Below are 15,000 nucleotides of genomic sequence, written 5' to 3' on the forward strand. Positions count from 1 at the left end.
AGGTAAGACAAGGTATATCGTATCCTTTCTACCATCTTGATTGAATAATGCAAGAGTAGCATTCACCACTGACAAATATACACCTTTAAACAGAAACGCAAATACAGGTAACAAAACATTCACGAACAGGTGGGACAGAGAGAATTACATCGTTTTGTCATCTAAATTTGTATGAAATGCAAGTAATATTAGCCTCTGAAATACACACAGCACCTAATCTAATCTTAACCCCGTACAGGTAACAAAACACTAATTAACAGGTGGGACAGAGAAAGATGTATCGCTTTGCCATCTAAATTTGGATGAAGCAAGGGTACAATTAACGCCTGCAATGCATACACAACACCTTTAACTACCTGTCACCTAAACACCATGCAGGAAACAAACACTCGCAGGCAGGTGAGGCGGAAACATGACAGGCATATGAGCAGGTGATCAACTCTGGTCAACGTGTTATCTATGCGATATCAACAGTCACTTTGTATTCCAACCACACGCCACACACACACACACACACACACACACACACACACACACACACACACACACACAGATAGATATGGTATTAACCGCAAAATACAGGACATTTCAAAATTTTAGCATAGCAGCATCGTCCAACAAATGCCTCTTACAATGAACACATTAAAAAACATCTTAAACATGGAGGAAATAAAAAGAAAATATACAACACACATACACGCATACACACACACGCATACACACACGCGCACACAATACAGCCAACACTAAACGTGGCAGAAACGGACACATTCTTTAACTTTTCCCTTACCTGAGAATGTGTATGTAACTCGTCACTCCCACAAAGACAAGATAGAGCAACTCACTATCTCTCTCTCTTGTCTCCCGGCAGTCCTCTTTACATATAGATTAAAGACCAAACGCCGCTTAAAAATAGACCCATCCCTCGCTTTATTTACCTGAAAACACATCCTCCAGCTCCCAGAAAGACTATTGCATTACACGGCCAGGTAAGGAAGGTATTAACTTTCCCTCTTGTCTATTGATGGTCTTACGTACGACTGAAATAGATCCCTTTACCAACCTTTATTTACCTCAAACACACTTCCCTTCTATTTCCAAAGGACTATCGTATAACACTTACAGCTAAGGAAGGTATGAATTTTCCACCTGCCTCTTGTGGTTCTTAGACGTACGTACAATGACTGAAGGCTGCTGAGAGACGTTTCATTCCACACATTCCAGCTTACACAGACTATAGCATTACACAACTAGGTGATATATTAGAAAGTATCAGACTCTAATCTTTCCCCGTATTAGTCTTACAGGATCATACATTTACAGCCTATTCCCTTTCTGTATATTTACTGAAAACACACCTCCGGCCAAGAGCTACAAAAGGGTAATACAAAAAAGGCCCACTAAAGGTGCCATTCCCTATAGACCCAAAAGGATTATCCAGAAATAGAGCTGCTTTAAAACCTCCCCCTTATTAACACTATATATAAAGTAAGGCCAGGTAGGGAGGGAAGCTTTTAAATCCTTGCGTAGTAATTGTATAACCTGTCAAATAGAAGGTCATATGACTGATCACGCCTTCCTCCCTGCTTCTTCCTGGACAACGGAGAGGAATGCAAGAACCCGTGTATTTCTTGGAGACAATAAGACGGGATGGAAAGAAGCTTCATTATTATTGCAACGTGAGCCGCTCCTTGCAAGACGCGGCAGTGAGATGAAGGGTTTGGATCTTGACTTGTTCCTGACGTGATGAATCTAAAATCGTACCTGATATTGCAAAGATCCTCTCGTGTCTCCTTCTGCTGATAGTTGGTCTGTGTTTCAAGGGGCGGGAGAGGATGCGGAGGAGCGGTGACAGATAAGAGGACACGAAACGAAGAGAGGAGAGTTAGGAGAGGAGAGGAGAGGAGAGAAGAGGAAAGGAGAGGAAAGGAAAGGAGAGGAAAGGAAAAAGGAGAGAAAAGGAGAGAGAAAAGGAGGTGAAAACAACACGAACAAAAACTTGGGCTAGAAAAAGAAACAAGATAAGAACATTTTCACACACACACACACACACACACACACACACACACACACACACACACACACACACACACACACAGACCAATTTCACTTTCGGGGAAGATTACACCCGCCCAGCATTACACCGCGACACAAAAGAAGTACAAATAATATAACAAGCTCACACACACCCACACCCAACCCACCAACACACACACACACACACACACACACACACACACACACACACACCACCACCCACCTCCCCCACTAACACACACAGGCAGACTAACAACACGCGAACCAACACATACATACAAGACAGTAGTGAGGGAAACGAGAGATAAGATGTCGAGAAACACGATGAACACACAGTTAAAGGAGAGAAGACGAGAAGACGGGAAGGATACAACAATACAGAGGAGAGGTAAAAGATAGGGAGCACGGTCAACACGGTCAGTCAACCCTCGAAGTGAGCTTAAACATTCCAGCGTCACCCTTGAGAGTCCAACTCGCGCGGAAAAGTTGTGAGTTACGAGGGGTTAGGAGAAGAGGGAAGTGGTGGTGATGGTGGTGGTGGTGGTGGATAAGGAGTAGGAGGAAAACGATGAGGAGGAGGAGGAGGAGGAGGAGGAGGAGGAGGAGGAGGAGGAGGACGAGGAGGAGGAGGAGGAATGAAAGACAAAGAAACAAGGAAAGGAAAGAAGGAAGGAAGGAAGGAAGGAAGGAACAAAGAAAGAAAAAAAGAATAAGAAAAAAACAAGAAAAAAGATGAAGAAAAGAAAAGAAAGGAAAAATAAAGAGACAAAAAAAAAAAACACCAAATGAAAAACTACCTCGACATAAGATATAAACTATACACACAAAAACTTATTTCATGACACCTCAAAAAAAAAAAAGAGAGAGAGGAAAAGATAGAGAGAACGATCAAAAACAAAAGAATAACAGGAAAGGAAACAACGACCATACAGAGAGAATAAAATAATTTCACATTGCACAAGAGCGTTCCAGCAAAACCTTTAACCACAAAATACGAGAAATGCGAAGAATGTACAAATTTGAAGGTCATACAAAAGCCCTTTAAACCTCCTCTAAACTTTTCCTTCTCCCCTTAAAGGATAACACGCTTTCCTTCTTTCTCCCTCACTCATATTTCTCCCTTTCCTCTGACCCTCATAATTTAAATCCTGTTCCTTTCCTTCTTTTATTTTTCATCCTTACCTTTTTCAGTATGATATCCCTTCACCTTTCTTCATCTTCCTTTTTTTTTTTCCTTTTCTCTTCCCCATTCTCAAAAATCTATAACCATCTCCTTATCTTTCCCCTTCAAAGATGACATTTTCCTTCCTCTCTCTTCCCCTCTTCCTTTTTTTTTCTTTCTTCTTCCATTCCTCTTCCCTTTAATCTTCAAAAGCGGCATATCCTTTCTTTATTTATTTTCCTTCCTTCCTTGCTTCTCTCCTTTCCTTGCATCCTTCTCTTTTCTCGTCTACCTTTTACATTCCGTGCCTAAGAAAAATCTATTTCCTTCTTTCCTTCTTCCTTCTTTCCTTCATCCATTCATTCATTCCATTTCCTCTTATCTCTACTTCTTATGTACCACACATCCTCCTCCCATTTCTTCTTTCCTCCCTCCTTCCTTTTCCTCTCCTCCTCATCCTAATCCTCCTCCCTTCTTCTTCTTTCATTTCTTTCCTTCCTCTCTCATCTCCACCTTTCCAGAATTAAATTTCTCTTCCATTCCTTTAAACTTTACTTTTTTATTTTTTCCCATTTCTCTCCATTTTCTCTCTTTTTCACTCATGTCCAGTTTTCCAGAACCACATTCACTTTTCATTCCTTCCCCTTCTCCTCCTCCTCCCATTTCTTCCTCCTTTCCTATTCTTTTTCCCTCTCACTATCCTTAAACCCGCCCCCTTCTTCTTTCCCTTTCTTCTAACTCCCTTTTATTCCTTCACCTTCTCCTTCTATTCTTTCTCCCTCTTCTCTCATTTCTACCCTTCCCAAAACTACTCCCTTCCATCCTATTTCCCTCCTTGCTTTCCCTCTCCTTCTCCCATTCTTTCCTCCTTTCTTCCCCTCCCCCTCTCCCTCTCTCTCTCTCTCTCTCGTACCTGCGCTCACCTGGCGAAAAAAAAACATCCTTAAAACCCACAGGTGTGTTTCGTGACCCAGAGACGTGCACAAATGACTCGATTGTGGTCTTTTGCATCCTTTATTCCTCCTCCTCGTGCCCACAAATGTTTTCCTTTTACGTCTCTCTCTCTCTCTCTCTCTCTCTCTCTCTCTCTCTCTCTCTCTCTCTCTCTCTCTCTCTCTCTCTCTCTCTGTGTGTGTGTGTGTGTGTGGGTGTGTGTGTGTGAGGAAGTAATTTGATACACGTTTCTATCCTTCCTTCCCTCTTCTCCTCTTCCTCCTTTCCTCCTTCCTCCCTTAGTTCTTATCTAGTCTCTCGCGCTCTCCTCTTCTCTCCCTCTCCCTCTCACTTCAAGAGCTTCCGTGGAAAGTACTAAGGAGTCAGAGGTTATTTTGTATTGATTGTGTTTGGGAAGGGAGGATATTGTTCTTCTTCTTCCTCTTCTTCTTTCTCCTCCTCCTCCTCCTCCTCCTCCTCCTCCTCCTCCTCCTCCATCTCTTCTTTTTTTTTCTTTCTTCAATCGTATTTTTTTAATGTGATAGCATTACATTTTTTTTTATAATGTTTGTGCTTATTTTTCTTTTCTTTCGTTTTTTTTTCTTTTTTCTAAGTAATACGGAGCTAGTTCAAAATATCTTCATCTTCTTTATTTCTGTGTTTCTCTCTTACGATTTCTGCTTTATCACCATCATTATTATTTTCTTCTTTACTCTTCTTTTCCTCCTCCTCCTCCTCCTCCTCCTTCTTCTCCTTCATCATTTCCGCCATCCTTACAGCTGTGATGTTTCGATGCCCAAGTGTTTGTGGTCCGCAGTCGGTGGCAGCAAATGACTTTTCCCAATTTTTGATGCGCAAAGTCACTGAACCAAACACGAGAGCGAGGCGGCGCGAATGAGTATCTAATGTTGTGTGTTATTGATGATGATATTGTCCCGTGTTGAAAAAAAAAAAAAAAAAAAAAAAAACAGAAAAAAAATAGTTTATCATTAATAATTATACAGCCTGGAAGTGTGATGAGTAGCTGAATATTTATTTATGGACTGGGTAGAGTTTTTTATTTTTTTGTCATTTATGATGAAGCGATACTGTACGACAAAACAATTAAGCTGGAAACGTATTGATATTGTGCGTGTGTTGTGTATGTAGTGTGTGAATTAAAGGAGGGATTATTTGATGTACGGTGATGATGAAAGTTATTAAGTGTGTTTGTAAAAGGGAAGCAGTATATGTACATAGCGGAGATAATATTAATAGAGTTAGTACAAGAACAAAAACAGTATAACAAAAACAACAGTAGCAGTGATGGTGGTAGTGGTGGTAGTAGTAACAGTAGTAGTGGTGGTAATGGTAATAGTAGTAGTAGGAGTAGTAGAAGTAGAAGCAGCAGCAGCAACAATAACAACAACAACAACAATAACAGCAGCAACAACAACAACAACAGCAACAAGAACAAGAACAACAACAACAACAACAACAACAACAACAACACAAGCACCAACAGCGCTCAATACCACACCCAGCACAAAGACAACACAACACAACACAGCACAACACAAGACGCCCAACACACCAACAACAACACCAGCAATAACAAGAAGTATTTTGATCACCATCGACCGGAAGTGATTGACGCTCACCTGGGAATGACCACCAATTCTTATTTGAGTGACGGACGACCACATTACACCTGTCCGCCTTGTGTGTGTGTGTGTGTGTGTGTGTGTGTGTGTGTGTGTGTGTGTGTGTGTGTGTGTGTGTGTGTGTGTGTGTGTGTGTGTGTGTGTGTGTGTCACATTTATATACCTTTATTTCTCAGACAGGTGTGTTCAGGTAACCTCCTCATTACCTTCCTGAAGAAAAGGGCACAAGAATCATTATAAATTGCACTTTGTTGATATATTCCTTACACAAATACCTCAGAAAATTTTCCACATGTACCAAAGACATGATGTATTTTTGGCACTTCTTTGTAAATCGGTTTTCGTGTGGGTAAGGAATATGCAATCTCAAGATATACGTGTCATATTCCCTCACTTAATGTATCGGGACGAAGGTGAAGTCAATCACAAGTCGGGATAGTAAGTATGGTGGTGCTCAGATGTTTTCTACTGCACTTTTCAGGGAACATATTGGTAGAAATATGCCTTCACTTGATGTATTGGCAGGGAAGGCAACTCAAATATTCACAAGCAGATGTATTAAGAATGGTGCACGCCAAATATTTTCTAGCATAAGTACGTGAAAGGAGTCATTCTCTGGGTATATACTAGTAAACACTCCTCCACTTACTGAATTTATAGGGAGGAAAACTCAAGGTGTGGTGCAAATACTCTCTAGTCTAGTAAAGCAGGTAAAAAAAAAAAGTTTCCTGGGTATACATCAGTGCAAACACTCCCACACTTATTGTATTGGTAGGGAGGTAAACTCAGTGACAGGCCGAGGTGAGAAGTTAAATATGGAATGGAATAAATATTTTGTACTGTGCGTGAGTGAAGGGTGTATTTTTCTTAGCGTACAGTGAGTGAAAGGCGCATTTTCCTCGTCGTGCAGGGCTACAATTTCACTGTGGCGGGGAGTGAAATATTGAAACACGTGTAGTTTGTTTATTCGGCGCAGACACACGTCGTTACTCGGCCTCCCTGTTGTCCTGTCTGAAGGATCGCATATTTACACATACATTGCCACTCAAATATTTCCTGCACATTGAACCATTTGTATGTGGATGAAAATTTTATGGCCACAATACTGACCGCACAAACACACACGCATACTCACTCACACGCACGCACACGCACGCACGTACACACATCGCATGCCCACCCGATATTACTGAGAGGCTTGTCACATTTACACGGCTATGGACATTCATTGTATCGACACTACGGAAAGGAGTGTCATTATATACACTATTTGCGTTCATTGTCACTGTGTTTGTGTGCAGCTTGTATGTGTCTGTGCGTGCGTGTGTTTGTGTATATGTAATAATAATAATAATGCACGGCTTATTTCAAGGACAGTACATGGTGGAATTATTGGCTAAGAATCTACGCACATTAATCTTAAGGAAGTATCAACAATACAATACGAAGGGTGCCACTTGACCCCGCCCGACCTAGAAAACCTGACCCGGGATAATCAGGTCAACCGTGTATTTATTTATTTTTTTTTCTCCCCCTAAGCTGCGAATCACAGCTGTCGACTTTGACCACACACTAATCAATGCTAAGAACAAAGAGGTCCGCCAAAAGACTTCTGATCTGGCTAGGGAATCGAACCCTGGAACTCCTAATGCTGTAATAGGCGCACTAACCACTGGGCCACCTGATTGTGTGTGTGTGTGTGTGTGTGTGTGTGTGTGTCCAATAATTCACACTCGTTCCTTGCTGTATCCTCGTTTATTTACTTCCCTTTTTCACCAGACACTTTTGCCAATCACCATAATTCTTCCAGCTTTTTCTTCACCAATAACTCTCTATCATTGCCACTATCATTGCCTTACTTTTTCCACCTATCATTCCTCACAAAAATACTACATCTTCATCTTTTTTTTTCCATTTGGCTTTTAACTAATCACTACAATTCCTCTTTTTCTCCACCACTACAATTTCTTAAACATATCATCAACACTTTTACTATCCACACTCACTTTTTTTTTTTTTTACCATACCTATAAAAGATTCTCTACTTCACAACTCTCATAGTTCTTCACCTCTTTTCCTCTTTATCACCAATCCTCCCACTCCTTTCATCACCAGTTTCTTTCGTCTATTCCATCTGTACCCACGTATTATCTAGTTTATTGTTTATTCACGTACCACAACCTTCAATGTGCTCTAATTCACTCTTAACTCCCCACTTTTATTCTTTATCATCATTTCTCCTACCCCTTTTATCGCCAGTCTTTTCCTGTATTCCATCTGTACCACGCATCCTCTATTTGCTATTACTTATTCACGCACCACACTCCATCACTTGCAGGGCAGGCGCAGGAACCATTAAGAGCGGCAGTGTGTGGTACAGAGCAGGATGAGTGCACAACCGAGACTCGTGCTGTCAATATACGATTTTTCAATACACTACTACTACACATTTGGGAAGTCAGGTAGTTTGTACGTCTAGCTGGGAGTTTAGGGTGATTTTCTGTTTATCTTTCCTCTGGTCCCGTCTTACATAAAATGATCGTGAAACTGTGAACTAGTCTGGTGTTAAATATGTGAATTTGGTCCAGGTTTTCTTTTTTTTTTTTACTAAGGGAGTCGGCCAGTTTGTTGTGAGACTGGGGAGTGATGTTTTTTTTTTTTTATCTTTTCTACATAAAACACTTTGAAAACTACGAAGTCCTTTGGTGAAGTCAAATATTTGGCGTCTCTACCAGAGATTGAAGTTAAAAATTGTTTCTCTCCCTTCCAAACTAAACAAAAAAAAAAAAAAAAAAGGGTGGAGACAAAATGTTTTGGTTGTAGTTTTTCTTTGCAACGAAGATAATGTGTAAAAATAAATCATAAACTTTTAAGAGTTCCCAAGCTTTTGTTATCCTTTAGAGCAGGTGAAGCTTGCAACAATCTCCCATCTAATATAAATCCAATGCTTAACAGAGTATCCATATATTTTATACGTAGGAATAAGTAGGTCCTCTTCTTTTCTGTCCAGCATAGAAGACTGTACATATAGATCGAAGCAAATAAAGCACGTTCTTGATAAATCTGTTGATGTATCGCTCGTCAGATTTTATTATTATTATTATTATTATTATTATTATTATTATTATTATTATTATTATTATTATTATTATTATTATTATTATTTTATGTAGGAGGGACACCGGTCAAGGGCAACAAAAATGCAAAGGTCAGTGAAATCAGATAAAAAAAATTAGGTCTTATCGAGTGACTGGGAATTTACTGTCATCAAAAGAGGCTGAGGTTAAGTTTACAAGATCAGATAAATTCATGGTTAGAAATGATAGTAATGACAAGTGATATACAGTAAGTGTCTTCGTATACAGAAACTGCTACTAGATGGTCTACTGGTTTATTGGAGTGTTCCTTATCTCTTTATGTTTTGATGTTCTTAAGCCTACAGCACAAAAATGAATCAAAACGAATAAGTAGATAGATAAATAAAGTAACACAAAGCAAATGAATAAACAGAACAAGATCAACGAACAACAAATCAATAAACAAAACAAAAAACAAAATAATACATATAAAATAGAAGATACACTATTCTATATCACCCATGCATGTGGAGTGACGTGGATAGGTAAAGTAAGACCCCCTTCTTCGCCTCCTTCAGGATAACGCTGGCCGGGAGGTTTCACGAACTCAATATTCACTACGGAGTTTTCCTGGGCGGCCTTGGAGACTTCACGGAGATCTTTCTTGGGCTGCTAGATAACTTCAGAGGCTGCATGGATCAGGTAAGTGTGTGTGTGTGTGTGTGTGTGTGTGTGTGTGTGTGTGTGTGTGTGTGTGTGTGTGTGTGTGTGTGTGTGTGTTCCTTTCTCTTCCTTTCCTCTCCCCTCACGAATATTCCTCCTGTTATTTCCTCAGTATAAAGTATTGCCCTCCATCTATTCCTAAATGTGTGTGTGTGTGTGTGTGTGTGTGTGTGTGTGTGTGTGTGTGTGTGTGTGTGTGTGGATAAGCGCCATCTTTCATCTTGTTTCCATGTTTTGCTCTTTTCCTTAACGACATTTTCTTCCTCCACGTCATCTCTCTTATGCTTCTCTTCTCTTCTCTTCTCTTTTTCCTGTTTTCTTCGTTCGTGTTTCATTTCCACCGCATTCACTCTTTCTTATATCATCTCTTGCTTTCTCACTGCTTGATCCCCGCCACAGATTCAAGAATAAATAAAATAATCTACAAACATTAATTCTCCTCTTTAACTTAATTCACACTTTTATCACTCAAAACTATAATTATCATCACCTGTTCCTTAAATTCTCAGGCAGATATAAGGTAACTCTAATTAATGGTTGTCTGTTTTTTTTTTCGTGATTTTTTTCTCACTCATCTCTTTTCCTGACACTTAAGCCCGTCTGTCACCTTCCTCTTATTTTTTTCTCCCTTCGTTATCACCTGATCATATTTTCTGGTTTATATATAAGATAACCTTAATGGCTGCTAAGTCTTTTTTTTTCCTTTCTTCCCGTTCACCCACCTGTTCCTCTGTACCTCAATATCGTCTCTCACCTTTCTCTCATCTTTTTCACCTTCGTTATCACCTGTTCTTTAAATTCTCAGGTCATGCACTCAAACGACTTCCACACCTTTCTTTCATCTCTCATCTCTATTTCGCATCTCACTTTCCCTCAACCACTTTTTCTCCATTAAGGAATTGCAGACTTTAATATTAGAAAAACACTATATCCTTATCTCTCTATCACCTATTCCTTCATCTCACCTCAAGCTGAAGGCACTCTTATTTAAATGACTCCCTCTCAGTTTCCTCTCACCTATTTCCCCCTTGCATGTCCCAGTCTCACCCAACTCTGTCTCCCCCAAGGTCATGTACAACGGGATAGAAGTCCTGCGGGAAGCGAGGGAAGGAAACTCCAAAACCTCAGATGTGTACGGGGTGGAGTGGCAATGTTCGGAGGAGTTTGATGCCTCCCCGACTGCCGCTATTAGTTTTGTGCAGCCGGGCGCCTACGTGGCCTTCCAGGAGTCCTACCCACGCACGGGAGGCTCCATCAGCATGCAGATCAAGACACAGAGTCAACACGCGCTACTGCTGTACAACACAGGCCCGCCATCCAGGTGAGAGAGGGCAGGTACTGGGAAAGTTAATTGGTAAAAGTCAAGGTACAGTCTGCATTCACTGCCAATGTATTCAGTGGTGTTCTCTTTTCTCTCTTTCGCTCTCGTTCTCTCTCTGTCTCTGTCTCTCTCTTGATTCTAAGTCATCTGCTTTGTCAACAGTTTATCAGTTCTTTGTTTTTTTTGTGTGTTTTTCTTTAATATGTTAAGCGGATCAGAGGATTTAAAGTGATGGGAAAATTGAAACGAAGTGCGAGTGTAGATTGTGACTGTGTACGAAATGGTTAACACTTCCAATGCGATACGCAACAATTCTCAGCACTAAAAACAATTAAATCTTTATAAACATCGGCAAGAAAGAAGAAAAAGAAATTAAAAGAATAGATCTAACAATTTCTAGCCAGTATAACGTTCGGAGGTGGTTGTAGAACAAGAAAAAAATGTCCCAGAGTAATTAGTAATTAGGTAAACATGTCAAATAGCAGGGAAAGTGTTATTGGGAGTGTTAGACAGGCGCCAGAAAAGGGGAAAGAAACTTGGATCCTGTTCTTGTTATTTGACGTGTTTTCCTTATGTTGTTGTTGTGGAATGCTTGTAATAATGGCTGTTTGTTTCACGTGATTCTTGAGTTATTTTTCCTTGTGTTTCCTTTGTTTGAGGTTCGTTAGCATATTGTATTGGAAAGCTTTACGATTTTTAGTCCTCTGGAGTTGAGGTGGGAATTTCCAGTCCGTTGCCTTGAGTTATATCCATAATTCTCTGCTATACCGTACTGGTCATGTCTTTTTTTCCTCTACTACGTGACAATCTTGCCGTCAAAACCTCAGGAATACTTCTATGCATTTAGAATTATGAGAAATCAGACGAGCAGAACGTAAATTTCAATTATAATATGAGAAAAAACAAGTGAGAGGAATAGTCAACTAAAAACAACACAGGATAAAGATGAGAAACTCAATTAATTTCTAACATTTCAGCGAATTCTAGAGAGCAAGGTAGTCGAACAAACAGACAAGTACATGAAGCGCCTCTGTTTCATGGCATGATTTCTCCTCACCGTATTTGACTGCAATGTAAAAAGAGCGGTGTTTTAAAAGTGAGGTGGGAAGAGCAGGTGTTTTGCGTGTGTGTGAGGGACGCGGACGGCTCAGGTGTGTGCGTGAGGATCAAACCGAGGGAGTGTTGCGTGAATCCTTTAACAAATGAAGCAGAATAAGAACGTAAAGGATTTGGAAGTTTAATACTGCGTAGAATCGTATGTATATGTGATAATGGATAATAATGCTTTTGTAAATGAAGATATTGATAAGAGTATTGAGTGAATCCTGTTAACAAATCAAATAGGGATAGAAATATAAAGGATCTGGAGGTTTCATGCTGCGTAGAAATGTGTGTGTGTGTGTGTGTGTGTGTGTGTGTGTGTGTGTGATAATAGATAATGTTTTTTGTTAATTAACGCACTGATCATATGTTGAGTGAATCCTTTAACTAATCAAGCAGGAGCAAGAACGTAAAGGATTTTGACTTAATACTGAGGAGAAATGTGTGTGTGTGTGTGTGTGTGTGTGTGTGTGTGTGTGTGATAATGGCTAACAATGCATTTACAAGTGAACAAAATTGATAGAATATTGTGTGAACCTTTTAACTATTTAAGCAGAGTGAAGAAGATAAGGGATTTGGTTTGATACAGAGAATAAATATGTGTGCATGTGATAAGAAAAAAAATATAAATATATATGATAGGAAAGTCGTGTATGAATGAACAAACTGAGAGTATTACGTAAATCTTTAAACGAATCAAGTGAGGGTAAGAAGATAAAAAGTTTAGTCATATAATAATGCAGAAGATTGAACGTGTGTGATAGAAGATAATAGCAAATAAAATAATATTTAGATGAATGAACAAATTAATAGAATATTAAGTGAATTCTTTAAAAAATCGAGTGTAATTACGAAGAAAACATACAGGTGGTTTAATACTGCAAAGAAATGTGTATATGGCAAAAGATAATGGGAAAATTGATACCAATATCAATGAACGGATTAAAATGCCGAAAATAACGTACGCTTTCCAAAAAAAACAAAAAAAACAATGAAAATAGTTGACATAGCGAGGAAATATGTGTTAGTAACAGAACAGAATGACGAGGAAATTAATGACAGTATGATTTATTGCATTAACGTGACCAAATGCCGCAGACTCTTACAAGGGAAAATAATCATGACAGAAAGTAAAATACAGAAATGACGGAGGAAAATTAAGTAGAAAGAACAGATAAGAGAAATGAATTTGCTACAGGAATTAAAGATAAGAACAAAGTAGATTTTTCGCATGAAGGAAAATACTGATAAAACTTAGAGTAAATTTACAAATGAAGGAAAGAGACGCAACAAAAAGTAAACATGAAATTAATTAAACACTTTTCACATGCGGAAATAAAGTATAATTTTCACACACGGAAACGAAAAGACGCATCACAAGCCTTAACAACAACAGAAAACTACAAACAACTCAACTGGAAGAGAGAGAGAGAAGAGAGAAGACAAGAGACGAGAAACCAATAAAGCAGAACAACTAAAACATAAAAAACAATAACCGAATCTCGTCCTCTCTCTCTTTATTTTTTTATTTATTTATTTTATTTTTTTTTTCATTTTTGACAAGCTTACACTCGCGCGAACTAATCTATCTCGCGGCTTTATGGGGCGACATTGTTAGGGATTCATGTATTGTACGGCTGAAGCGGGAATCTGACAGCCGTGAATAGCGTAGGACTTGTGAATGACAGAGTAGCGGCTCCTGGCAATTGTTGATTCCGGCTTTGTTTATGTGGTGGTCGTGCTGGTGGTGGTGGTGGTGGTGGTGGTGGTGGTGGTGGTGGTGAGGATGTAATGGTGGTTATGATGATCAAGAGGAGGAAAAGAAGCAGGAGGAAGAGGAAGGTGGTGTTAGTGGTGATGTTGTTGATGATGGTTGCTATGATGAGGTAGATGATAATGATGATGAGGAGGTGGAAGAGGATGGAAGATGGAGGTGATGGTGGTGTCAAGAGCGGTGATAGTGGTGATGGCTATGATGATAATAATGATGGTGATGGTGGTGATGGCAGTGGGGGTGATGGTGATAATGACAGTGATGATGAGGAATATAGAAACGATGACAGAAAGGAAGAAAACGAAAAAATAAAAAAAAAATAAAGAAGGAAAATTTTCTGTCTCTCTCTCTGTACATGAATTCAAAACCCTGACATAGCAGTGAGTTATATTTCGTTTCTACATTTCTCGTTTCAAATTTACCTTCTTTTTTTTTTATATATCTCTCTTTCTCTTTCTCTCATTTTTTTTTTTTATCCTCTCTGTAACGATGTGCTTTACGTTTTATCGATATTTAACGAGCAATTTTTCTTCCCAGCTTTGCACTATTTTCACTTTGTCAGATTTGTTGTTGTTGTTATTGTCGTTGTTGTTGTTGTTATGGTATCACTGTTAATATTGATAGAAATATTTATGGAAGTAGTCTGAGAGAGAGACAGACAGACAGACAGACAAACAGACAGACAGACAGACAGACAGACACAGAGAGACAGACAGACAGACAGACAGAAACAGACAGATCTCTCCTTCCTAACAACAACATCAACCCCGTCCCTCCCCTCCTCCTTCCAAAAGAATCGCCCCAGCCCCCTCACCCCCCCAACCCACCGCGCCATCACAAAACACGCCTTAACAATTTCACTGCAGAAGAAGAAAACAAAAATTTATCTCGCAGTTGAGGGCAATTCCCCGCCATTACGTAAGACATAAAGACGAGCTCTGGTGGTGGTGGGCTGTATGTCTTTTTTCCCCAAGCCAGTACATTTTCTTCAAGAGGAAAATAGAAAAAGGGGGAAAAAAAGGACCACATAGTTAGCTGGTCTCTTACGTTACTGCCGACAGCGAGACGTCTGCTTTTTGCTACAAGACGTACATCACACACACACACACGCACGTACACACACACACAAAGGAGTATTCTTCAAGAGGGGGGCGCCCTTTTGCGTTACGGTGCATTAAGATCTCTAAGGATTTATGTTTCATGTTGTCATCTGCCTGGTGGTGATGGTG

The 15,000-nt window shown here is 39.7% G+C and overlaps 1 protein-coding gene across 1 annotated transcript in view; it reads left to right on the forward strand.

Moving 5' to 3' along the window:
* The window catches only part of LOC135112433 (chondroitin sulfate proteoglycan 4-like), a 72,893-nt gene that overhangs the window by 28,163 nt on the left and 29,730 nt on the right, over positions 1–15,000 (forward strand). The window contains exons 5-6 of the mRNA XM_064026895.1: positions 9,431–9,554; positions 10,643–10,896. Coding sequence (XP_063882965.1) covers positions 9,431–9,554; positions 10,643–10,896 — 378 coding nt within the window. The remainder of the gene's footprint in view (positions 1–9,430; positions 9,555–10,642; positions 10,897–15,000) is intronic.

The sequence above is a fragment of the Scylla paramamosain genome, chromosome 23 (genome assembly GCF_035594125.1).
Source record: "Scylla paramamosain isolate STU-SP2022 chromosome 23, ASM3559412v1, whole genome shotgun sequence".
NCBI classification, from domain to species: Eukaryota; Metazoa; Arthropoda; class Malacostraca; order Decapoda; family Portunidae; genus Scylla; species Scylla paramamosain.